General features: G+C 37.0%; 12 protein-coding genes across 12 annotated transcripts; 7 read left to right on the plus strand and 5 right to left on the minus strand.

Annotated features, from left to right (window-relative positions):
• Positions 1–1,380: 1,380 nt before the first annotated feature.
• RHIMIDRAFT_241829 (thiamine pyrophosphokinase 1-like protein) lies at positions 1,381–2,540 on the plus strand (the record flags this gene model as incomplete). Its single annotated transcript, XM_023609656.1, has 8 exons — positions 1,381–1,507; positions 1,558–1,636; positions 1,691–1,763; positions 1,833–1,928; positions 1,981–2,124; positions 2,175–2,211; positions 2,269–2,340; positions 2,416–2,540. 8 exons carry the CDS (start codon positions 1,381–1,383, stop codon positions 2,538–2,540), a joined length of 753 nt encoding a protein of 250 aa, XP_023462023.1.
• Positions 2,541–2,685: 145 nt separating this feature from the next.
• Positions 2,686–4,272, plus strand: RHIMIDRAFT_247934 (uncharacterized protein; the record flags this gene model as incomplete). Its single annotated transcript, XM_023610464.1, has 2 exons — positions 2,686–3,415; positions 3,473–4,272. The coding sequence occupies 2 exons, from the start codon at positions 2,686–2,688 to the stop codon at positions 4,270–4,272; spliced, it is 1,530 nt and encodes a 509-aa protein (XP_023462024.1).
• A 2,615-nt stretch (positions 4,273–6,887) lies between these two features.
• RHIMIDRAFT_269787 (uncharacterized protein) lies at positions 6,888–7,635 on the plus strand. The gene has a single exon (XM_023612151.1). It carries the CDS (start codon positions 7,018–7,020, stop codon positions 7,498–7,500), a length of 483 nt encoding a protein of 160 aa, XP_023462025.1. The 5' UTR covers positions 6,888–7,017; the 3' UTR covers positions 7,501–7,635.
• Positions 7,636–7,698: 63 nt separating this feature from the next.
• On the minus strand, positions 7,699–9,179 carry RHIMIDRAFT_269788 (histone-fold-containing protein). Its single transcript, XM_023612152.1, has 6 exons — positions 8,855–9,179; positions 8,791–8,805; positions 8,658–8,719; positions 8,386–8,611; positions 8,018–8,337; positions 7,699–7,965 (listed from the first exon to the last, which is right to left on the minus strand). Exons 1-5 carry the CDS (start codon positions 9,131–9,133, stop codon positions 8,086–8,088), a joined length of 834 nt encoding a protein of 277 aa, XP_023462026.1. The 5' UTR covers positions 9,134–9,179; the 3' UTR covers positions 7,699–7,965; positions 8,018–8,085.
• Positions 9,180–9,673: 494 nt separating this feature from the next.
• RHIMIDRAFT_241833 (uncharacterized protein) lies at positions 9,674–11,539 on the plus strand (the record flags this gene model as incomplete). The annotated part of the gene is made up of 6 exons (XM_023609657.1): positions 9,674–10,292; positions 10,353–10,423; positions 10,480–10,571; positions 10,622–10,732; positions 10,785–11,131; positions 11,181–11,539. The coding sequence occupies 6 exons, from the start codon at positions 9,674–9,676 to the stop codon at positions 11,537–11,539; spliced, it is 1,599 nt and encodes a 532-aa protein (XP_023462027.1).
• Positions 11,540–11,542: 3 nt separating this feature from the next.
• RHIMIDRAFT_208263 (t-SNARE) lies at positions 11,543–12,531 on the minus strand (the record flags this gene model as incomplete). The annotated part of the gene is made up of 4 exons (XM_023607043.1): positions 11,543–11,712; positions 11,784–12,147; positions 12,233–12,317; positions 12,383–12,531. Coding segments are annotated over 4 exons (768 nt in total), but the record flags the coding sequence as incomplete, so codon positions are not given.
• A 606-nt stretch (positions 12,532–13,137) lies between these two features.
• RHIMIDRAFT_269802 (uncharacterized protein) lies at positions 13,138–15,952 on the minus strand. Its single transcript, XM_023612153.1, has 8 exons — positions 15,707–15,952; positions 15,444–15,653; positions 15,113–15,386; positions 14,246–15,062; positions 13,837–14,187; positions 13,672–13,792; positions 13,478–13,610; positions 13,138–13,422 (listed from the first exon to the last, which is right to left on the minus strand). The coding sequence occupies exons 1-8, from the start codon at positions 15,738–15,740 to the stop codon at positions 13,185–13,187; spliced, it is 2,178 nt and encodes a 725-aa protein (XP_023462029.1). The 5' UTR covers positions 15,741–15,952; the 3' UTR covers positions 13,138–13,184.
• A 755-nt stretch (positions 15,953–16,707) lies between these two features.
• Positions 16,708–18,209, plus strand: RHIMIDRAFT_241836 (uncharacterized protein; the record flags this gene model as incomplete). Its single annotated transcript, XM_023609658.1, has 6 exons — positions 16,708–16,768; positions 16,820–16,848; positions 16,909–17,081; positions 17,143–17,252; positions 17,313–17,387; positions 17,452–18,209. 6 exons carry the CDS (start codon positions 16,708–16,710, stop codon positions 18,207–18,209), a joined length of 1,206 nt encoding a protein of 401 aa, XP_023462030.1.
• An 84-nt stretch (positions 18,210–18,293) lies between these two features.
• RHIMIDRAFT_241837 (AAA-domain-containing protein) lies at positions 18,294–20,307 on the minus strand (the record flags this gene model as incomplete). Its single annotated transcript, XM_023609659.1, has 10 exons — positions 18,294–18,391; positions 18,445–18,544; positions 18,600–18,688; positions 18,743–18,811; positions 18,858–18,939; positions 19,003–19,550; positions 19,602–19,727; positions 19,780–19,974; positions 20,024–20,077; positions 20,127–20,307. The coding sequence occupies 10 exons, from the start codon at positions 20,305–20,307 to the stop codon at positions 18,294–18,296; spliced, it is 1,542 nt and encodes a 513-aa protein (XP_023462031.1).
• Positions 20,308–21,670: 1,363 nt separating this feature from the next.
• Positions 21,671–22,272, plus strand: RHIMIDRAFT_77848 (uncharacterized protein). The gene has a single exon (XM_023615680.1). The coding sequence runs from the start codon at positions 21,733–21,735 to the stop codon at positions 22,234–22,236; it is 504 nt and encodes a 167-aa protein (XP_023462032.1). The 5' UTR covers positions 21,671–21,732; the 3' UTR covers positions 22,237–22,272.
• Positions 22,273–22,330: 58 nt separating this feature from the next.
• Positions 22,331–23,577, plus strand: RHIMIDRAFT_208227 (WD40 repeat-like protein; the record flags this gene model as incomplete). The annotated part of the gene is made up of 2 exons (XM_023607041.1): positions 22,331–23,092; positions 23,143–23,577. The coding sequence occupies 2 exons, from the start codon at positions 22,331–22,333 to the stop codon at positions 23,575–23,577; spliced, it is 1,197 nt and encodes a 398-aa protein (XP_023462033.1).
• Positions 23,578–23,805: 228 nt separating this feature from the next.
• Positions 23,806–24,726, minus strand: RHIMIDRAFT_269845 (uncharacterized protein). Its single transcript, XM_023612154.1, has 2 exons — positions 24,391–24,726; positions 23,806–24,340 (listed from the first exon to the last, which is right to left on the minus strand). The coding sequence occupies exons 1-2, from the start codon at positions 24,685–24,687 to the stop codon at positions 24,011–24,013; spliced, it is 627 nt and encodes a 208-aa protein (XP_023462034.1). The 5' UTR covers positions 24,688–24,726; the 3' UTR covers positions 23,806–24,010.
• Between the last annotated feature and the right edge of the window lie 620 nt (positions 24,727–25,346).

A 25,346-nucleotide genomic window follows, 5' to 3' on the forward strand; every position in this document is an offset into this window, starting at 1 on the left:
TATTATGTTGAGAGTTCATCATTAAAAATAGTTTCATTTTATAAGAAAACAGGATTATCCCATGAATTTATCATGGCCAATGAGAATTGGGCATGACGCATCTATAAGAATAACGTATTTTGTGGTCAGTCTTCAAGCTGTAACATGAATTATTACACAGTAAGCATCCTAAAAACAATTATGTATACGTCACACTAGTTTTATTTTCGCGTGTATTTTCGCGTGTGCGTAGTGTTTCCCTTCATCAAACATGCGATAGTATGAAGTCTACAGTTCGCGCACAATCCGCAAACTACTTCGTCTATTTGCAATATCACTATTTTACAAATTCACTGTTCGAATAAAAACGTGATGTCATGTTTTAAACAATGGTTGTGCGCGTGGTAGTGCACCAAGAACTGTCCTTCATAAAACAGCCTGCTTGCTATCATCGGTATTGATGGTGTTTATTACGCGTAAAAGATTGACATCATCATCATGTCAAAATCTACTGCGGATTGGACTCAATTCGAAACGACTTTGGATTCCTCATTTTATCGTCAGCAAAGGCCAAGAAGCTCTGATCTCATTGAGCCAATAAAAAAAAATCTGGATCGACTGTGTTTCATATATGATGCTACTGATTCATCACTAGGAACATTTAACTAGCATGACAATTTCTTTACTCCAAAATGTGTTCTCAAATAACCAAAAATTTAACATGAATATGTCACCACCTTTTTTTCTATAAAATAAAGAGGGATATGTTTTTTCACAGAATCTTTATCGAAAAAAAGAGTCATTTCCTACCAACTTGATACTGCTGTTTTTTCTCGTTTACAACTCATGAACAATGCATTATGCTTTCATGCGTATGAATAGGTGCATTATCCATGGCTATACAGTACCCTTTCGTATATGAATTTTTATCTGTTTTATCGAGAGATCTAGAGCACCGAATAAACTTACCCCCAGGACTTGGCTTATTGTTGGCCAGTGGTTATGGTATTAAATATTCGTACCTTTGTTTTTTTTTTTTTTTTATTTGACTTTAATATTGGAAATAATAGCATATGTAACTATTCTGATCACAGAAGGTTGTGTTTGTTAAATATTGATCATACAATGAGAATCTGCATGACAATATTAGTTTATACGTTGATATGGAGTCATATCCCCCTTTGGAAAAAAATAAATTGCGTATTGCTACTCCCTGTAGTTACCTCCATGCTTTTTTTTTATTCAATTAAAGCAAGAAAGGAGGTACTTCTTTTACAGAAGGGGAAACTTTTTCTAAAAGAGCCTTGCTTTGAGCTGATTTCCCTCTTTGGAAATTCTGTGAAGGGTCTATATTCTCTGATAAGTGAACCACTTTTTTTTTACCACTTTTTTCGTTCATTAATGACAACTCATTGGCATCTTTCCAGTATTTTATCAACAGAACAAAACAATAACAACAAGTTTTGTTTAATCGTGTTAAACCAGCCCATTGTTCAAATCGACACATTTCAACGACTTTGGCACAATGGTACATGCTGTCTCTCTTTGGGACACACACATGTTGACGTCTTTCTTTAGCATCTCTTAGATTTCTCGCAGATGGAGGATCAAATAGGCTTTATGACGCGTTCAAGCATGATAAACAACTCCTAGAGCAGTAATGGATACTTTTTCATATAGAAACAACCTTAGTTTACCCGGTCTCATGTAGATACATTCCCGACGAGATTAGAGGTGATTTGGATTCTATTCGACCTGACGTCAGAGAGTTTTATGAGTCCAAAGTAAGTTTAAACATACCAAAAAAAGAAGAAGAGGGAGTCATTGAAAAAAATTGTTTTCCTTTTTTACAGAATGTCAAGATTACTAAGATTCATGAACAAGACTCGACTGACTTTATGAAGTGTGTTTATCTTTTACAAGAAAAAGAACAAGAACGAGATGAAATAGTAAAAAAACTAAGACTCAAACTATTACTACTAGTAACGCTCATTTCCATAGTATGACATTGTAGCAACGCCCGCACTTGGCGGAAGATTTGATCAAACCATGTCAAGTATCCATGTACTCTATCTGTTGAAAGACCAAATCAAGAGAAAAGTAATACTAGTGAGCGATGAAAACATGACTGTCTTATTAGACAAGGTAAATATAATTCATTGACAACAACAATGTACACATCCAACTATTCATAGGGCACACATCATATACATTGTCGGCTGGATCTGGAAGGTAAACAAAAAAAGTAAAAAAAAAGGGTCTGCTTATAGATTTACCAATGATTTATAGGCCCTACATGCGGAGTTATGCCAATCGGAGCACCAGCTGTTATTAGTTCAAAAGGCCTAAAATGGGATATGAGTAACGTGAATGAAGAAATATACCGAATATAATTACGAATACCGAAAAAGTCTAACAAACTTGTAACTTCCATAGACAGCCTTGCATGCCATTTTGGAGGTATTCTCAGTACCTGTAATGTGCTCAACAGCGATCTGATCGAAATTCATACTGATTCTCCTGTCGTCTGGACGGTGGAAATTAAACAATCTGTTCAATAAAGGAAAAAATAGGCCGTCCCTTTGTTAAACACTGATCATCTCGTTGAAACTCAGTGCGGGCATTCCAGAAAACGGGGTTTCCGCCGATGAGAATGGATGGAAAAGTTCTTTTCCATTTATAATTTGCTTCTTCTTCTTTCACTGGATGAACGTTTTTAAAGATTTAGGATACCTTAATACATGCTTATTATCCCCTGAGGTTCAAGAGTTTGAACCCATTGCAGAGGATATTTTGACAGACGAAGACCTGCTAGACCTCTTCCGCATCATTAAACAAGTCTTGCGAAAGACGCCAACACCAGAGAAGCTTGCCAGGCTATTCTATTGCCTATGTTACGCACTAAGTGATCATATCAAGTTTATTAAACCAGCCCATGAAGACCGAATTATCTTTTGCGACGAGGTTTCTGATGTATACTGCGTGAGACTACCTGCAAGTGTCTCTTGTTGCCAAGACGAGAGCAACCTTCAGCGATGGTTGGACTCTTCATCATCTGTAGCCTCATCATCGTCCCCAAGCTACAACATGCTCCTTCAAGCAACATACCGCCCGTCCTTCCGTCCAGCGTATACAACACTGCCCCATAACTTTGGTACACCCTTTTCATCACACTCTACCTTGTCTGCGACTGATTTCGTAGCTTGTGGTCATCAGACTGATATTATTGTGGAACCTCAGCAACGCGGATTTTATTACCAAGGAGATCGTATCAACCGCGAACCAGCTCTACTTCAACGATATGCCGAACAGGGCATTCTCACACAGGCATCCCTTTTGCGCAAGCGTAAGCGACATTCGACAGATTCAATACAGGAAAACGCACCCATAAAGAAACCCAAAATCCCACACAGACATGGTGATTTTGAATCAAGACGTAAGAAGCAAAAAAAGTAAAAAGAAGCAACCTATCTGACTCTTGTCTTTATTTCAGGCGATGATATTATTAATCGTCTACGGATGATTTCGTTTAAAGACCTTGAACAAAAAGCAAGCAGAATGCCGCAACCATTTACGTTTGCGATTGAACAAACATATATTGCACCTGTCGATCCATTTATAACAGATGAACAACGAAAGAAGCTGCTACAGCCCGCGCTTCGTATACTTACCGACCACTCAAACAAGAAGCCACACCTAGATAATGGAATGAATCAAAATGGCATTTATTACAATATAGACTATTTTCAGTTATACCTTGCTTTTGAGCAGTTTCAACGTATTTTTGCTATTCTCTTTCCCAAAGAAGTCATTCCTATATCCAAGGACAACAAAGACCATGATCGAAATGCCAACATGAAGGCGTATCGACCATGGATTGAGCCGCTGCTGACGGATTCTAATTGGGCAGCGTTCAGAAGGAACATTGTCGTAGGCGAACGTATGATGCAGTTGGCAAAATCAGTCGGACAAGGTGTCCTTTTGATCACAAAGGAGCTCAGTGGCTCTAAACTGCACTTGACTTTTACAAATAGCGAATGGGACGAGTTCATCAATGGACTGAACAGTGGAAGATGGGATGCTACCATCGATTGGTCCAAAGTGCCGAATGTGGACCAACTTCAACGACAGCAACAGCAGGACTGCTGCTCTTCCTTACTTGTAACTGAGTTACAAGAAAAATTTGCTACCCCTTATTGGTTCGAACCTGATGGCACGCTTGTTTCGACAAATCACCGAAAACATGTTACTGTAGCAACCCAGCAGCAACGAGTGAACCTCTCTTCTTTTTAGCAAATCTTTAATAAACTATGTCTTTTGAAAAAAAAGTCTATACATACTTTTTTTTTTTCAGAAATGATTCGCATACAATTTCAATAACAATTACACTTTCGTTGCTCATCAATCTTTTCTCTATTGTTTCCAATTTGACAACATGTAATAATATAGAAAATAAGCTTGATATTTTTGAGAGATATAAAATAAAAATAGAGGAGGGTCTCATATAATGCGGTCAATACATTATAACAAAGTTGTAAGGAAATTCAATTTATACATAGACTTTGGCTTCTTTTCTTCTTCTTTAGATCAAAGTAAGATCAGCTATCCTCCGGCTAGCCCTAGGGTATGTTATATCTCTTACTCTTGTAAGAAACTGACATGTGGTATTATAGACCATAAATTGAAACCGACCCGGTGCTAGCTGGCGATAGCTTGGTTCATACCAAGTTAGGCCCGTCCTCTCTTTCCTCTTGTTTCCTTGCTTATTTGTTCTTTTTTCTCGTCCTTCTTTGCTTTTTCGGCCCCAGCTATCGTTGGCTCATTATAATGCACTTTTGGTAAGATATTAATAACTCTTTATAAATTTAGTTACTTTTTCTACTTTTTTTATAAGCTCTTTTAATTAGTATTTAATATTGATGTAATAACTGATTTGCTAATCATTTCTTTTACTTCTGATGGGCTCTCTCTCTTTTGTTATTTGTTTGCCTGAAGTTATCACTTTGAATAAAGTCTACATACTTTTTTAACAGAGTGCGGGTCAATATTTATCACCCTATAGAAACAAGTCCCCTTTTGCGTGTAACCAGTAGGGTATTTAATAATAAATTTGATCCCTTAAATATCTACAAGGTGAATGGAAAATACTTTTCGCCCTACCTCATGGCGGTTCTTAGAAGGGACCCACGATTGTTACACAATCAACCGCCTTCACATGTCAATGGAAATAAGGTTGCATGCATTTGCATTGAAAGAGCATTGACCACAAGAAATAACCCACGGTACCCGCATTAGGCGTTGTTATGGTCTGTTGGCTAGGCAACAGTGTCGGTGGATGATAAAGTAGGCCTGATATTCTTTTGAAAAAGGAAGTTTAAAGATGTATTGCATAGACGATAAGTTTTATATATAATATACATGTAAAAAAAAATCATGTGTTTGTAGGAGAATAAAGGGAGATTGCTGGAGTGCATGTACACAAAAAGCCAAGGTACACTCTGCATAAAAGATTCCGATGGGGTATCCAACCCTAATACCCGTGGTAGTAGGGTATTTGTCTAGATTCTTCTATGCATCAAATGATATTACGTAGAGCATAAAAAAAGAAAGCTTCCATTTGATAAAAGGCAAGCTTCTTTTTCTTTTGAAATGAAGGAAGAAAAAGCAGAAATGATCCATTCATTTGTTGTGGTATCGTTTATTTTTTAAAAAATAAAAACAAGAAAAAAAAAAAAGATAAATATGTCAAAAGATAGGTCAATTGTTTGTCATACAAACACATGCTATCCACAGTTCTTTTATTTATTTATTATTTATATGCACTTCATGTATTTGTATACTATAAAATTCAAATCACAAGCTTAATATCAAAGCATGGCTCGGGAGAATAACCCCGTCTGTCGATTGCATCTACAAAGATGAATCATTCATCCGTCTTTACTGTTTCTTCCATTGGGCTTAAATCGTTATGAAAGCAAAGAGAGAGAGAGAGAGGAGAATGAACAATATACAAAATGTGGCATGATCTAGGGTAACCCTAGAGTGATCGTTTCCTTTTTTTATCATGGCATAAATTTTTTTCGTTTGACGCAATCACGAGCAAGTATAACATATTCCATTCAGTTTAAAACAATTTATCACCACCTAGGGCACTCTGGCCAATGGTCATTTATTTAGAGATAGAAAATTTTTAAATGTTTACTATCGGTGATATCGGCTGAGTTAGTTTATACAATGCCCAACAGATCATGAGAGATGGAATAAAAAAAAAAAAAAGATAAGGTAACTTGTCGCTATAGTAACAAAGACTTTTATGGTTATGTAGAGTGTACAGTAGATATAAAAATATAGTTTTGAAATTACAAGAATTGATTGTTATGTTTATATTAAAGAAAGCGGAAAGATATTGAGAAGCATGTGATATTTAATTGTATTACATAATAAAAGAGGGGTGGGATAATGCGGATCATCTCTAAAAAAATAAATTAAGGTTGACAAAAAGCGACTCTATAATATTCCAGCTCCATTTACTATCTTTATGAATTGAATATGACTAATACTAATAAATGTCTGTGCTGTTGACACTATGATTACTATTACTATCACTATAGTAGTAGTACTAATACTATATGTCAAGATAAACTTGATCTCTTTATATTTATTCAAACAGTGTCTCCTTTACGTATTTCCCTCTTCGATTTTTTCTGTATATAAAACCAAATTTTATTATCCGGTGCCAGAGATAGGTTACTAAATAAAGATGTAATTATCTTTACTAAAAAAAATTGACAGATTTTTTATCTTTACATATAAATAAAAAAAAAAGTGATACGTGCCTTCCGATAAACATATAAATACACCTCAATTTATCATGAATATCCCCTTCTTTTTTCTTTCTTTCTTTCTTTAAATTTTTCTACCATTTCTTATCAAATCGAACTATAAGGCTTACCTTCAATTCCACTTACGATGTCCATTTGCTATCAGTATCAACAACACCAAAAGATAACGAATAAACCACGTCCTTATCAATGTCCCATGTGCTTCAAAGCATTCGTAAGACTAGAACATCGTACGCGTCATATTAGAACTCATACAGGCGAAAAACCTCATGGATGTACTTTTCCCGGCTGTCAAAAGCGATTCTCAAGGACAGACGAACTCTCTCGTCATCTCCGAACACATACACACTGTAGACGTAATAATAGACATTCAAATGACCCAGAAGATATGCGATACTATGCTTCTGGACCCATTTTATTAACACCAGCAAGACCATCACCACCACAGCAGCAATCTGTATATTTAGCATATGATCCTTATCATCACTCGGACTCGGAAAGCGACCATGTTCTTACCCCCGATAGTTCACCCACATTTGGTCCCTCTCGATCACTATCTGCATACTACACCAGTTTAACTTTACCACCTATTCGCCACAATTCCCCATTTGATGAACCATCTGGTCCAGAACCCCCTAAAGAATTACACCTCCCATCCATTCAGTTCTTGTTGAATTAATTCCTCTCTTTTATTCCTACATACCATGTACATATCATTACATTTATGATTTATATACACCTTTAATATAATAGCCATAATAATAAATAGAATCTCCCTTCTCTTCACCCCTTCCTCTCGTTTTCCTTTCCCCTTTCCCTTATCAAATATATATATGACTTGTTAACATTTATGCATAAAATAAAACATTTGGTATCCTAATGTATTCATACAAAACTGTGTCATTATTACAAACGCTTTTATATAGTCAATGTTAAGCTCTGTTGGTACATTTAATTTCAACACAAAAGAAGCGTGTACCACAAAATGATGACTGAGAGAATACCCTTGGCTTACCCGGTTTCTATTGTGACTTTATCACAAGAAGGTCCCCCATACCTTTTTCTCCCCCAAAATGGGGGTACTGGCATTCTTGAGGTATTTTTCACGTCGTGAGATTTTTTAACCATGTTTGTCCATGATTGCCTATTGTAGCTATTAAATACAAACAAGGATTATAAAAACAGCATGCTTAAACCTTAAAGGAGCTGGTTATCAATAAACTCTATAACTTTATTCGCGTCAAAAAATTAAAAAAAAGAATATTTATGCCTGATCATTCTTTAACTTGGGTTCATTTGGGTTCACGTGTTGATCCTGATGCGCCTGTTGTTGTGGTTGTGCCTGCTGCTGTTGTTGGCCTTGATAAGGTTGTTGTGGCTGTGGTTGTGGTTGATGGTGCGGCTGTTGTTGCGCCTGAGCTTGTTGTGAAGGATCCTGCTGATGTGGAAGGTGCTGATGTTGTTGGGCAAACTGTTGTAATTGCATTTGATACTGTTGCACCTGATCACTTGTAAACTTTTTTTTTGATGAGTAAAGGTCAAATACATGATAATATTCCCTTACCTGAGGTAGCTGTGAATAATATGTAGCTGGATCAACAGCATATTGATGTGGATAGTAAGCAGTATTGTTAGCATACGCATTTTGATGCTCATAAACAGCAGTAGATTTGGCTGCTTCTTCTCTGGGAACAATGTCAATCAAAAAGTCACACATGTCAGTTTTGGATATAGCCGTTGCTATATCTGATCTCTGTAATGTACGACGTTTATTTTCTTCAGCATGAACCCTATTTGGTTTTTAATATATTGTTTTATGTGCGTTATTTCAATTACCAAGCACGCTTAGTCAATTCGGTGATAAATATTTCACAACCTTTGGCAAATAGTATTGGAGCCTGGGTTTGTCCAATGATATTAGAATGATATGCAGACAGGCATGTTATTAGCCTATAGGAATTTCTCTTACCTCTGCGCTAATCATCTACATAAATGGTTGATAAGCAGGTTCTCGTTTTATATCAATTATTTACCTTCACTTCTTGATCTGTCTTCATCACCTTTTTGATTCTGGCTAAAGGTAACGCGTGGTTCTTGAAATCAGAATCAAATCTTTCAGCATTTGCCATTTCTTCTTGCCAAAACTTTGTTAAATCAAACACGGGTTGACCAGCAGTGGCTACAGGTGCTTGTGGGTGACCAGCTGCACCTGATGCAGTAGGAGCTGGTTGATACGCATGAGCTAGAGGTTGTGGGTGTTGAAGTTCGTGATGGTGTGGGTGTTGTGACTCCTGGTGTGGATGAGTTGCCATATTGTATATATGTGTAGTTTGTGTGCGTATTAAAAGAAGAGAGAGAAAAAAAAAATTACAAAAAGAAAAATTCAGCGAATGACGTTGATTTTTGGTGCAAGTCACACAAATACTCAAGAGAAACAAAAGCTGCCTTCTTCACAATAGAAACATGTGTGATGAGTGAAGGTATCTTATTTATGCCTTTTACATGTCGACAAAAGCGTGAATAAACACATCTCAGCGTAATAGGCTTCTAAAAGGGTGAACAATGGAAGATTAATATCAATTATTGGCAACTGCTTTCTGTTTGACTATAAGGGTTGATTTAAAGTCAGTACTTGGTATAATAACATAAGCTTGTACTTACATAGAGTGAACTCTATGGAGCACATTTAGTTTATCATAGAAATATAAAGTGTCATTTTTCTTTTGCAGAATAAGGGCTACTTTAGTTATGTACCACAGAGAATGAGTGATACAAATTTCCTTTTTCGGGATTCAAAGTCTGTCATCTTCTGTGGAAACGAACAGAAACTTTTTCTCTTTGTTTATACCCAAATGGCAGAAGACACAGAATGGCACACGGTTTCAAATCACAAACACGCTACTCACCACCCTACATCCCCTCCTCAAAACAGGAATAGACGCCAGTCAAAGCCAAAGATCCACAGTCATCAGACAGCCACCGGTTCAAACAGTGGAAAAGACAAGAAGCCTGCCAACAAAACGTCTGAATCAGGTAAACCACAGGCCTCGAAATCGGCCACAACCCACTCGAAAAAGCACTCTCATGGAAAAAAGCCTCAACCCAAGCGATCTACCTCGGTAAAGAAACCAGCAGCATCTCGAGGTAAAAGCAATCCGTTCCATGCAGCTGAACAAGACGAAGAATCTGAAGAAGAGGACGCAGAAGGACACATTGATCCTATTGATTTACCGGTTCCTCCTTACCATACAACCACTTTTGTCACATGTCCATTTGATAACTGCGAGACTCCGGCGCCCTTCTTGGATACGACTTCGCTTGTGACACATCTAAAGCAGGCTCACAAGCTTGTCTTTAAGAATCTTCATCATATGTATAATTCACTGGATGCTTATCTACAGCAATGGGCAAAGGAGCTTGAGAATAAACCACTTGAAGAATATGGTCAGACTGACCCCCAAGAAGAAGGCAGTAAGTAGCAACCAATTACAATATATATATATAGACCATGTCTTTATTCCATTGCTATAGTATATATCATTAGTCCTGAAAAGTGTAGCTTGGATAAAGAGATGAGAGAAAAGATCAATAGAACAAAGCTGGTAGGTTATGGAATAGGTGTGTCATTATGAGTGGCTCTTGCTAAAATAATAACCAGAATGAGGTCTTAAAATTCCAACAACATGAGCGTGAAGTAGAGTCAAAGTGCCCAAGAAAGTGTTTATTTTGCAAGATCGTAGGAGAAGACAGGTAAATGAGGGATTTAAGCTCTTTGTACACATTACTTACACCGGTGCTAGAACATCCTTGTTCAAGCACATGTTTTCTGAACACAACTTTAATATTGGCTTACCAGACAACCTTGTTTATGTCACTGAATTTTTGGATACTTTAGAAGCAAAACTGTCAAAGTAAGTTAAACATAGTCAGAAAGTGATTGTGTTCTCATTTGACTGTACATAGTCTTCAGTGCCTTTATTGTGAAAAGATCTTTACCAGTCCAGCCGTTCTTCGTAAGCACATGAGAAAGAAGAAGCACTTCAAGGTGGCAGCCAAGAATCGACAGTATGATCGATTTTATGTAATCAACTACTTAGAACCAGGAAAGAATTGGGAAAGCTTCGAGCGTGAAGCTTATGAAAGCGAAGATGATGATAAACGAGAAGAAACATGGGATGATTGGGAGGAGGATGAGCCGGAGTCGACCATGTGTTTATTTGATACAACTGTGTTATCTTGTCCAAAGGATATACTTGAACATATGAAGACTGAGCATGAATTTAACTTGAGTCAAATAAGAAAAGATAAAGGTAAGCTTTCAAAGAACGTCATGAACAAGGTGTCTAACTCTTAGCATAGGCCTTGACTTTTATCAAACTATTGTTCTCATCAATTACATCCGTCATCAATCCTCACTCAACACTTGCTTTTCATGTGGATCCGTCTTGGAAAACCTATCTGATTTACCAGCACATTTGAAAGAAAACAAATGTATCACCAAGTTGTCTACGGATGCAGAGTTTTGGAAAGATCCCAAATATCTCATGCCCACATATGAAAATGATCCACTTTTGACTGGATTTGAAGAGGACGATAACAACTTGGAGGAAGAGGATTTATTAGAGATATCAGAGGCTGAAGCGAATAAGAAGTTTTTACATCAAGTAATGGAAAAATCGCTTTCTATCTCTGACGATACTATTCTAGATAATAAATAAAGTTTATGCAATGACAAGAATCAATGCAATTAAGATGCCAACAATAGTGATAATGAGCATAAACCAACACATACTTCTTCTTGCATTTCTATGATATCGATCTGCTACCATTAATTCATCTGCAGCCTGTTTGGTATTTTGCGCAACGCTCAAGATGTTGCCATAGATACTCTCTGTTTAGTAAAAAAAAAAAAAAATAAAAGATAATTAGAGATTCGCTTAAATGTGTCTTTAAATAACTTACGTATCCCGCTTTCTTGCTCGTTTACAATGAGATCCATATTACGGAATATTTCATTTAGCTCGACTATGCCATCTTCTATATTTTGAATCTCGGCTTCTCTTTCGGATATTAATAGTTCATTATATTCAATCTCATTATCCAACGCATTCAATTGCATCTGTTGTTGTTGTTGTTGGTGGTGGTGGTGCTGTTGGTGTTGTTCTTCATTAGAATACAGGGTATCCAACTGTCTGACTGTAATATCTTTGGATTGGTTGATACATTCTCTTTGCTTGTTTGCAGATATCCTTTGTGCCTTTTGGAAAGCGCTAGCTACTTTTTGAAAGTCTTTAGAGAGCTTTTGTTGCTCTAGTTTTCGTTGACGCTAAGACAGCAATTGAATAAACAGTCTTTTTTTAAGCCAAAAAAAAAAGTCTATTTACGATTTGCTTATTATCAAGTATATTCACCGTGTTTTGATTATATGTCGATAACGATTTTAAATCTTGTGTTGTACTCTTTATGAGATCACGAGTCGCTTCTGTAACGTCATGACTAAACAAAAAAAAAGCAAGATATTTAATATACCATAGGCTACAGGTTGATAGTTTTACGGTTACAGGCTGCTTCGAATTTCAGATGTATCTCGAGGACCACCCAAGAGTCCTACGAGTCTTTCCATGCTGGATATATTTCCATTGATATGAAATATCTGTTGCGCAATTCTTTGAGTCAGTTGCTTATACTGAACATTATCCTCGTCAGCTGGAAGTTAATGAGTAAGAATGCACTTTCGAATAGAAAGAAAGATACCATCAAAAGTATTCGTGGAGCTTAAGCCTTGCTCCAGATCGTTAAAAGACATTATGCAAAAATAGGAAAAAAAAAAAAAAGAGAAAAAGAGTCTGTCTTCAAAATGGAGCTGTGTATCACAATGTCATTGAATGTCCTACTCTAAAATGAGACTGTTTTTGGAACTTGTAATAATGGCACGGGAATCACTTACACAAATAACAAAGGTTTATAATAAATGAATATAATATATATTCCCATTCAAATCTTGTTCAAAATCTTGAAATAACACTAGAATATCTCTCAATTTTGAAAATTCAGAAGAAAGGGCAAGGTCTATTGTATTCGATGATAATACACATTAAATTAGGTAACTGTGACACCATTGGTAAAGGGGACATCAGCATCATTACAAACCTGCAACTCATTATTGCGAATAAACATAGAATGCGTAATGTGACACTAGAGGCCTATAGATGTTTGTCTATGGATAAGGCAGAATCCTGATTTTTATCTCATATCATCAAAGCAAAAAAAAAAGTGAATGCATCTAGGCGGTATCTGAAAATGCTTCAGGAGTTACTTGATACTTCAATGACTTTTTTTAATACATGTATCGCACAATAAAATTTAACATGTTAGAGAATATTCAAGCGCCAAACTATTTGGAAAGGTCGTGTAAAACATGTTTTGTTCAATGGATTGAATGGCACATTTTACATTATCAAATAATAAATGCGGTCCAACAAGCTCCAATACACCAGCACGATCAAGTAATGCTATGGCATTAGAACAACCATTGGCCAGGAGCACCTGTACTCCTTGTTTGTGATAGGATTGAATAGTTTCATATAGCATTTGTACAGCACTGTCATATATTCGAGATTAAAACACACATGCTGATCAACCTACTTTATATTTACCTTGCGTCTATCGAAGCCATACCGCCAAGGTCTAGAATGATATATAACAGGTTATTCCTACGAGGCTGTTCGGATGGATGAACTGCCATATCACCAAATTTTTCCAACCTTGTAATCCTGTCTTTCAATTGAACTATGTATAGCTCGTTAACCCAATCATGATCATAAATACCACTTTTTTTTTTCATATTTACCTGCATTTGCAAAATTCAAAGGTTCTTCTATTCTAACTATCAAAATATCCTTTAGATGTTCTATTTCTTCTCTTGAGCCTTGTATTGGCTTAAAATCATAAGATGTTTCTTTGACTCGGCCCTGTTTATCATGAGTAAATATCTTGGTTGTATAATTACACTTACTAAAACAGTGATACGAGGACAACTTGACTGTTTGATGGTAGCAAGAAGACTAAGTACAATGGATATGGCTGTTCCAATTTCCAAGGAAAACAGCACAGTTGCTGAAAACGTAACAACCATTAATACAATATCCTTCCATGCGCGCACGCGCCACATGAACTTTAGATCGTGAGGTAGCTCCTTTAAGAGAGCAATAACTGCCATAAGAATGATACCGCTCAACGTTGCATGCGGTAAAAAATAGAGATAAGGCAAAAAGAGCATGGTCACAATGATGCAAATCACGCCCGACAGCAGACTCGACATTTGTGTCTTTGGCTTGACTGATTCATGAAGCTTACTTCTAGGAAACTAAGTATTATATAGTGTGTAAATAAAAGTGGTACATTGTACACATTCATATACTTACTGAACCGAATGCAGGAAAGGCCTGAAAGAGGCTTCCCACAATGTTTGCAACCCCAAGCGCCACAAGTTCTCTGTTTGAGCTCACAAAATAGTTATGTCTTCTAGCAAAAGATTTTGCTGCTGCGATTGATTCTACAAAGCCGATGATGCTAATAATAATGGAGTTGGCGATGATTGCATTAAAATCGACATTGGCAGGAATTGACGGTATCCGTGGTGTCGGTAAGGGAGCATGTACAACGGTATCTGATCTGCCTACAGTTCCCAAAATGTCGAGCCCAGTTTGATCCAATCGGAACACTTTGCACAAAACCGTGGTGACGACAGTGACGAGCAGTACTTCGGGTATGCGTCGGATAACTTTTCCTCCCCTTTTCCCTCTCCACCAACGTTTTATGCAGGGTGATATAATTAATGTTGTGATTACACTGGCTGACATCAATGTGGTTACTGGATGGTACTCTTCAAAATGATTGAATAAAAATATAGCGCGTTGCAGTGTGCTCGAATCCGGCATAAGCCCTGATCGTTGTGCAATGCTGCCGAGGCCAAGTAGCACAATGAGTTGCTGCATGAATACAACAACAGCGACAGCAGTGATGAAGCCTCTCATTAGGGATCTACTCATTAAGCTGTCAAGGAATCCAAATCTTAAAATACCCAAGATAAATGTAAAGAGACCAACAAATAGCGCCATGAGGCTCGCGATGGCTGCTGCTGCTTCAGGTTCTAGTGATTGTTTCATCATGGCTTGATGATACGTAATGCCAGATCCGATCATCAGCGAGACGGAGGCTTCAGGTCCGACTGATAACTGACTAAATGAATTATATTTAGATCTGACGTTGTAATTAAAGTCTTCACTTACTATGACGTGCCTAAGCAGGCATAAATTATGGTGGTGACTGTGATGGTGTATAATCCGTGAATAGCCGGTATCTTACAAAGACCAGTTGCGTATGATAAAGCTTGTGGGATGAAAAGTGCCGACAGAGATAAACCGGAAAGTAAATCTTGAGTGAAGTCATTCCTTGTGTAGTGCGGGATCCATTGGAGAATTGGTATATAATATTTTGAGCGGTTGCTAATGAGCAGCCAACTATTTGTGTTAGACTCACTATCTACAATGATGTCTGAAGGAACTAGACAAAAAATATAAGTGCATCTAATTTATTGTAATTAATATGCATAGTATATACTCGCAGATGTTCGCCGAGAAGAATTAAAATAAACTCGACTGCTACTATCGTCATCACTATCTACACTAAACTTTATTGATTTGTAGTCTTTGATATTGCTATGCGGTAACAAGTAAGTTGAGTCATTGGTTAAGAAGCAATTGATAGTATGATTGCTGATACTGCTCGTGCAATCATCATCAATGATAGTCGTAGGATGTATATTATTATCTTGTTAAATAAATGTCAACGCACACAAAGCTATATAGCACTCATGTTCAAACCTTTAACAAAAAAAGGGGGAAGAGAATGCTCCATTAGAATTCTGTGTAAAAACAAAAGGCAGAAAAATAAATAGAAACAGTTTATTATTTTTAAGGAAAAGAAAAAAGGGAGAACAAACTTAAGGAGATATTAAAAGTCTTTATTAACAGTTCTGGTATCATAGTACATGTTATGTTTCTTTATCTGCTCTTATGTTTGATTTGCATAGATGACTCATCAATAAAACATACGGACATGCTAGTCTATTTTTGATTTATTTTGATGATATAGAGATAACACTGTCAAACTAGATATTAGTAAAAAAAAAAAAAAAAAAAAAAAAGGATGCCATCTTGATTACCCTATAGTAAAAGCTCGCCTCATATAAAACAAAGGGATTCATTCGCCTCTGCTACTGGCCAATCATCTTGTAATTGACATTGTTTATATACGATGTTTACTTTTTCTTTTGAACAATGAAATCAACAAATTTATTATGCTTCTTGATCACCTTTAAGATCAACATCTGATTTGTTCATTAAAGCACATTAATGAACATAAAGGAGACGATCTCTCGATCATTGTTCTTTCTTTTATAAAGAACAATCACGCGTCATTCAGCTAATAATCTAGTGCTTAAAGAGGCGACATAATCAATAGATACAATTAAGCAAAATAGTTTTGACTATAATCAAAGAGGAACCAACAAAATAGTCATTCTGGAATTAAATGATCCTCTTTTGGTTGTTGTATTGTGGTACAATCAAGTCCTAGGTCTACTTCACCAATTGAAAAGGGATTAACTATGGCTTCAAAGAATCAGTTTTGTAGTCAACAATATATATCCAAACACCCATCCGTCTGAGTATCATATAAAATAGAGAGAGAGCAAGTTTCATTGTCCTTTGGGCTTTTTTGTTTATGGCATACAGTAGCCATCTTGTCAATATAGGAAAAAATAGATCCACTGGTCTGGGTTAATAAATAGTCTCGTTTTCTTTCTTTTTTTGCTTATTTCAGTATGCTTCCAACAGCGCTTCCTAGACCAAAGTCTAGGGCCATGCCCATCTGGAAATTGAAAGGTACCAGTATATTAAGTGTATAGTTCCTGATGTCTAAGCTATTTATTATAGAACATATCGATAAGGAGCTCATTTGTTTGGTAAGGGGAGAGTATGATGATCCTTTTTTTTTTGACATTGACACGTTATTCGCTATATAGAATGCACCTTATCAAAGAGAAGTTGTTTGGGACATTGGCAAAATGCGTGCTCTGATCGATTCTCTCTTGAACAATTATCATGTGCCTCCTCTGCTATTTGCTATACGTCAAATTAAAAGTAAGAAAGTACGTGTATGTATTGATGGAAAACAGAGACTAACGTCTATATATAAGTAAGGGGACCTTATTTTTTTTATCTTGACATTTTAACTAAGCTTTTTCCCTTACACATAGATTCATGACCAATGAGATTCCATATATTGATTATTCTTCAGGCGAACCAGTGGAGTATTACTTTGGTCCTTCTCCTGTTGAAAATGCGAATTTGGAAGCTATGAGGCGTAGTAAGTCAAACGTGAAAAAAGAAAAGAAAAGCGTATCATTAACCTCTTTGATGTTTGTAGCACAGCATAATACTGAAAGAAGATACTTCAGTAGAGAGATTATTGAACAATTTAATGCTCATGAAATCGTATGTGGTAAGACTACTGACATGTGCTACAAGCCCTGTTTACTCACGCTTCTTTGTCCTATGACTTGTAGCTGAATATACAGATTTGAACGAAGACGACGAATACAAGATTTTCCTTAGGATCCAACTAGGTGTCTCTTTGACCACAGCTGAGAAATTGCGTGCCAACAATACACCCATAGCCAAGGTGTGCAACGCATTAACTGCAGAATATACCCAATTAGAGGAAGTCTTGCCTAAACGCGGATCAGCAAACGTATTTCAGACTATTGCTCAGATCTTGTGTGTTCTTAAGTCTGGCAGGAACGGATTTAAAGCGCCACCACTTCAGCTACAGACTTTTATTAGCAGCTCTGAAGCCATTCCTCAGGAAATGGTTGACGCCACAGGCCAAGTTCTTCGCAAACTCATCAATATCATTCAAAAGCCAAGCTGTGTAGCTGCATTCCTGAAACACCCTACTGATGGATCAAAGTGTATATGGAAGCGCATTGAATTATTATGCTTTTCGATCTATCTTTATAAATGCAACAAAACCCGTTCTACTGAAATGCTCGCGGAAGATTGCAGGCAGATGAGAGCATACTTGCACCAAAGAACTCATCATATGTACGCTGGGAATGAAAATCTGCAGATTGGTTTAGAGTGGATCGAAGCTAAAGTACGAGAAAATGAACTTGAAGAACTTGACGAGCTCTCAGACGAACATTATGAATTGTATGAATCAGATAATAATGCTGTTGAAGCGCCAGTATCAAAAAGAGTTAAAAGGGTTGTGCCAGCACTTGCAAGAAGAGGTGGAAAGTCAAGTGGAAGAGGACGCAGATAAGGATATTATTTATGAAGGATTGATTTTATATGTGACAATTTGATCTATTGAATTATTGTGTTTTAGTTTGCTGTTAATATGCTGTCAATATGGATAGGGGGTGATGTTTACCTCTGTATTATTTACATTCTCTCTCAAGCTTACCATAGCTGCTTCTCTAAACAAGTTGTCTAGTTGTGCTCCTATCATTATTTTGATGAGTCGTTGATATCTTTCTCTTTATTTATTTTCTTACCTGACCATTTGTCCGTTTGTTGGACTAGCTCGTTTATCTCTTGATCATTTAGGCTTATTGGCATTTTGGAGCTAATGCCTTTGATAATTTGTAAACGTTGCTGTAGAAAAAGAAAGTCAGCCTTTTTTAAATGACTATTTTGTTTCTTTGGTTACAGTGCTATCTGGTAAGGGTATATGGATACGCTCATCAAATCTACCAGGCCGGAGTACTGCTGGATCCATTGTCTCAATGCGGTTAGTTGCTTTAAGGGAGAATTAATTGAGTGTATTGATTATTGAGTTTATTGTAAACCCACCTGCAATGACAAGAAGATCAATCTGTGCGTTGTTGTTGTCCAATGTCTTTGTTAATAGGCCGTCCATTTCTTTTTACAAATAAGTATGTGCTGTCATATTACTTTGATATCTTACCTGTTAAAAAACTGGTGACAATACGATCGCTGGTGTTTTCAGTGGACTGACTGGTGCCTCTTTTAGGCAGTAGCATATCAATCTATAGGAGAGAACGAAAGAGCGTATTAGTTAACCAAGAGAGTATGTGTGTATGAATGTATACCTGATCGATAAAGAGTATACAAGGTGAGTTTGCTCTTGCTTGGGCAAATAGTTTAGCAACAGCCTTTTCTGATTCTCCTACTATCTTTGACCGTATTTGCGAGCTTTCAACAAGCATAAAATTAACTCCAGCTTCTGAGGCTAATGCTGAACATAACATTGTTTTGCCCACGCCAGTAGGTCCATGTAGTAAGATACCCTTGGGTGGCATAATGCCAAGTTGTATATACCTTTCTGGGTGATGGAAGGGTTCGATGACACATGCTTTAAGCTCTTGTATGACATCGTTCAAGCCATAAAGATCAGAGAAGGTAACAAGTGGTACTCTTGATCCAAATTCATTTAAACTAGATGGCCTTATAACAGTCAATGCCTGCATAAAATGATGTAATTTGGCTGTTTGATCCTTTTGTTCTGTTTGCTGTCTGATTAATTGAAAGATAACTTGAGAGCAAACACTTTGTAAGTCACTGGGAGTAAATCCATGCGTCACTTTTGAAATTTCTCTTAATATCGTATTCTGTTCATCAGCAGATTCAAATGGTAAGGCTATAAGAAGTTGTCAGTTTCAAAGCGGTCTAGTCTGTTGATAGATGTTACATTTCGTTATGATTTGTAATATTTCATATCTTTGTTGAGGTAATTTGGTTGCTATTTCTACTACCATGTCAAGCCTTCCAGATCTTGTAAACACAGGATCAATGGCGTGTAATCTACTGGTTGTCCCTATTCGCACAGTTTGCATAAGCAATTATTAAATGTATGTCTTTTTATTTACCTATAATAAATCCATTCTTTCCTAGCTGATCTATTAGATGCAAAAGGACAGAGAATATACGGATATCAAGCTTGCTTTTCCTTGTTGATGCTCTTCCAGAGATGATATCAATTTCATCTATAATAAGTATAGCTGCCTCATGCTGCTCTACTTTCTCAAAGAGCTGCACAAGCTTCATTTCACTCGCTCCTTCCTCTAAAAGCAGGTAGTTTAGCATAAAAGACAAGAAAGACCAAAGTCAAACCTGTAGAGAAAATATCTGAGCTATTCAACATGTAATAAGGTTGACCCGAATGCTCTAATTTGACATGAGTTTTACATTATTGTTATTTATGGATCCTCATTACTTGAAATAGAGATTGCCAGTGCTGTTTTTCCTACACCCGGTTTGCCATGAAGAATAACACCTTTAGATCTCGGTAATGCTGAGCATGGATCTATTTTATTTGCACTGATCTTGTTCACAATGTCTTTTATTAGGCCTCTAAAGCCTCCGATCTCGGCTGTAACGTTTTCTACCCACTGCATCAAAAAAAAAAAAAAAAAGAATAGACAACTTGACATTTCTTTTTTGAAAAATTGCTTTAAATTCAGACAATAAGCTGTGAGACTGATAGGTTGTGCCAGGGAAAAAGAGGCTTCTTTATTACAAACAGCACAGAGCATACTTTTCATCTTAAACGGACTTTTTTTCTCAGTATTGGTTAAACATGAAGCGCCTCTTATTTTTTAATGACTCGCATCAAGAGGCTAATTTCTTCAAGAATACTTGTTTATATGACCATTAAGCTCATATGACCGTAATACAGTAGTTATTTGTGTGTAAATTGAACGTTAGTTGATCATCATTCAAACCACAAAGAAATCTATTCCAAAAGCAGGCAGAAGTGACAATAGCATGTTTAAAAGAACGCTAAAAGCATAGAGAGATTCTTCGGCGCATATTAAAGGATTCTTCGAGAAGTACTGGATAGAATGTTTGACACATGAATGTCACTAGGCAACCAAATGATATAGATTTTCCCCCTTCAAAGAAATAAAAAAGCACATGCTGCTATATTTAGTAAATGCTTATCTCTTCACAATCAAGAATATGTGCCTGAAAAAAAAAATTAAATCATGTTCTTTTAGTTCTTTGACTATGCTTCCCTTCTGCAGCTGATTGTTCTAAAATCAAAGGTGAATGTATTCAATTCAATCAAGTAAAAATGTATGAAAAGAGATGCATTGTGCTAAAGTTGCTTATTTGCCAAGGGTTAAGCAATATATGCAAGGGCATATTTAGAAATGAACGGTTATGACCGCAATAGGAACTAGCAGTAGCAATCATACCTTTTGATTTATGCTTTATTTGAGTTATGCAAATTAGATCTACACTCTTATTCCCATACCAATGGATTCTAACTAAATTAAGCCATGGCAATTTTTTATGAAAAGTAAATAGTGCCTAAAGTCGCGCGACACGCGTCAGCCTGTATTCAGGATAAGCTTTATAGAAAGTAATAGACACACTCAAGAGATGGTAAACATACCTTTGTGTGCCATTGAAATTAATTGTATCTAAAATATACACCTAACCTTATTGTTGATACCCAAACATAGCACGCCTTCACATAGATCCAAAACACGCGCGTAACTTGTACAAAAAATAACGCGAGAAAACACCACTGAAATTAAGGTTCAAACGATAAGCTGACTAAAACTTAAATACCCTTGAATTATATGTACAATCTATTCATACCCCTCTTCTCTCTTACTCTCTCTCTTAGAATCTAAAGGCACGTTTGAGCTCTATAAAGTAGTTATCAGCAGGTACAATTTCAGTTTCCGGTTACGAAGCCTGTCACAGTCCCCTCACACAAATTTTTTTGTTCTTTTGTAACCGCATTATCAAGGTCAGCTTTACTCTTTCCTTTTTTTTTTTTCCTTCTTTCTTGTTTTTAGTTTGTTGCAATGTCATCAAACACACCAGAGCCCAGTAACGAAGGCACAGAAAGAAAACAAGATGTGTCAGCTGGTCGGCCCGTCTTGAGTAGATCGTGTTCGTCCGCTCCCACTTACTCCTCTCCTTCAGCATCCAAAAAGACTCTATTAGACGAAAAGCCCATTACGAAAATGCCACTTACTGGTCCTAACCCTAACCAAAAGACCAAAGACAATAATAAGCAAACAACACAACCCTCGTCTTCATCCAAATCTACAAAGTCTCAGAACCCTCGAACTCTTACAGATTTCCTTATGCGCTCTAAAACTTCTCATTCTGCAGGCTCATCCAGTTCATCTAGCCAGGCCTTCCAACCTCCTAGCTTAAAGCGTTCATACTCAGCCATCTCTTCTTTGGATACAGCAAACGAACATTGGTTAAATACGCCTATTGCTCCAAAACAAAAACGAATTGATACAAAAGAAGTTGTAAGTTGTATGTCTGTGTGCATACATACAGATATTTATTTATAAATACGTATCAGTGACTCTAAACATACTTTTTTTCTGTATATAGTATGATCGTCTTACTCCAGGGATTGCAGATATGCACTCTGCCCAAGTGCTTATGAGCAAGACACAACCGACAAGTTATTTTGACATTGTCGGGTCAAAAAGTTACCAAGAACAAGTAGCAAATGCTTGTGGTATATATCCCGATAAACGTATCTTACGCTACGGCCCCGCCCCACCACCTACTGCTAAAGTCGATATCACCAAAAATACACAACCCACCCTCAATACTAGCACTTCATCTTCAGTAAAGAGACATATCATTACTTCTCCAGAAAAGATTCTAGACGCGCCCTACATGGCCGATGACTATTACCTCAATGTTCTCGATTGGTCTTGTCACAACGTAGTTGCCGTTGGCCTTGGCAAGTCCGTCTATCTTTGGAGTGCTGATAATGGCACGATCCAAGCTCTTAATTACGATTATGATGACCCCGTCGCTTCACTATCCTATTCTGCAGACGGCACCTACCTTGCAGTAGGCACAACCAAAGGAGATACCCAAATTTGGGATGTGCAAGCCAACAAAAAGCTGCGTTCAATGAAAGGTCAAGACTGCCGAGTGGGCGTTCTTTCTTGGGACAAGCATATCATCTCATCTGGAGCTCGTGATGGCAGTATCTTTAGTCATGACGTCCGACTGGCAAAACACGTTGTCAGAGAACTTTATGGTCACGCTGATGAAGTTTGCGGTCTCAAATGGCGATGGGATGGTGAATTGCTTGCCAGTGGTGGTAATGACAACACTGTGAACATCTGGGATGCCAGAACAACGACACCAAAATACACTAAACGTACCCATGTCAGCGCTGTCAAGGTATATAGGGTAATTCTTAATTTGATTCTCCTCTCTAACTCTATGATTAGGCTCTAGCCTGGTGTCCATGGAACCGAAGTATCCTAGCTACGGGTGGTGGTCGTGATGATAAAAAGATTCACTTTTGGAATACAACCACATGCGCCCGCCTAAACACGATTCATGCTGGCTCTCAAGTCACTTCACTTCACTGGTCCCAGCATTATAAAGAAATTGTGTCTACACATGGATTGCCACATAATCAAGTGACAGTTTGGGGATACCCAACTCTTAACAAGATTATAGATATTCCCGCACACGAAACTAGAATTTTACACTCTGCCTTGAGTCCTGATGGACAAGTTCTTGCAACAGCAGCGGCAGATGAAAACTTGAAGTTCTGGAGAATCTTTGAATCAAATGGAAAGGCACCACTTGCGTCAGAAAGTGCACGCTTAACAGAAAAGAAGGAGATACAACTAAGAAGAAGCAAGAGTATTCGCTAAATGCATAACATAACATCTTTATATTTAAAGCTTTTTTTTTTATCTCCACCTCTTTGTTCATTTCCTATTCATATAAATACCATTTCCTTTTCTTAATCAAAATACATTAAAAAAGACACAAGCATTAAACATTTAAATACAAGGATACTCTCATTTTACTAAAGAACGAATTTTAGTTTTGAAAACAAGGAATGTTTTGTATCAATTCATATGAAAATTCAATGATATCTACCCTTTATTTATGCTCGTACAATGCATGGCTCCCCTTTTATTATTATTATGTAATAACACCAAGGTATGCATAGATACTTATCATTTATGTATAAAAAACGCCACTACATGGTTCACTTTCAGATGAAGATTTATTGCTATGGTGTTTTTTTTAAGGTATGGTTTATATACAATACAAAATTTCTAATTATTGAAGGGGGTATTAAATAACAGATGCTGAGGGATGAGATGAAAGAAAGAACGGTTGTGTGTACAGGTGTTCGTTAGTTCCTTTAGGATGATCCAATGTAGATCTAGTTGGCCATATCATAAAAGTGCCCCATTTATAAGGTGTATCCAGATTGGGTAAGCTTTTACATTCATCTTCTAGGTCTGATCCCGAACTAGTAGGGGAAGAAAGTCTAGATATGCCATGGGTATAATCCTCATGTCGAGTTTGTGTGGATTTACGTGTAAAACTCTTGCCGCATATTTTGCATATATAGGGGCGACTACCCGTATGCGTTCTGCGATGCCTAGCTAGAGAAGAGGACTATAGTCTGTTGATTAGTTGCTAGTGATATATAATAGATTGCCACTCACATCTCCAAACGATTTATCACAATTTTCGTATCCACAAATATGAGGTCGTTCACCTGTATGTGTTCTGTAATGAACAGTCAGGGCGGATCGTTGTATGAATCGTTTTGGACATCCACTCCATGAGCATGAATAGGGTCGTTCGCCGGTATGTATCCGTAAGTGTCTTGCAAGATCAGATCTGCGACGGAATAACTTGGCACAGTCCTTCCATGAACAAGCATAAGGTTTATTTTCTCTTTTATGTTTCTTTCCATTGTCTTGTTCTGATGAATGGTTAAGTAAGCTGTGAATATCCATTTTTATATAAATAATAAAAAAGGGAAAAGAAAAGAAAGAAATAGAAAGGCTGTGCTTTTATACTTTTTTGAGAAGAGAAGCCATGACAAAAGGTGTCAATCATCGGAGCCGGAATGGTTCTGGGCACGAGCCAAGAATTGGCCTATCTGAAACAGGCTACTGGGACCGGTCCAGACGGCGATCCCTTTTAGTGCGCTTTGTTTTAACAAATGAATGGCCCAAGCGATAAGTCATGTAATAGTGCTAATTAATAAAATAGCTTAATTATATGTCTATCAACCTATAATAATTAACTACTAGCTTTAATAAATTAACATTCTTTTGCTTCTTATAAATCACATCCATATCCTTAAAGAGGTTGTCAAATGCTCAGCCCAAATAGGTAAATGCAACTGATGGTCCCAATATCGTTGTTAGTTATGACGTCAATATGTGTGTCAATAAACTATGTACATATGATGTGTGTTTGTATAGTTGGTTATTTATTTTAACTTGGCAAAACATGAGCAATTACATAAAATAGAAATAGAAACTTGTCTAAGCAGTTTAGTTGACAGATTGTATTTTGTTTCTAGGTAACACCTGACACAATTTTTACTTGTCAGCTAAATTGTTCAGGGACCCACTCACATGAAGCATACTATATTAGATTGTGACTT

This window comes from Rhizopus microsporus (genome assembly GCF_002708625.1).
Source record: "Rhizopus microsporus ATCC 52813 unplaced genomic scaffold scaffold_25, whole genome shotgun sequence".
Lineage (NCBI taxonomy): Eukaryota > Fungi > Mucoromycota > Mucoromycetes > Mucorales > Rhizopodaceae > Rhizopus > Rhizopus microsporus.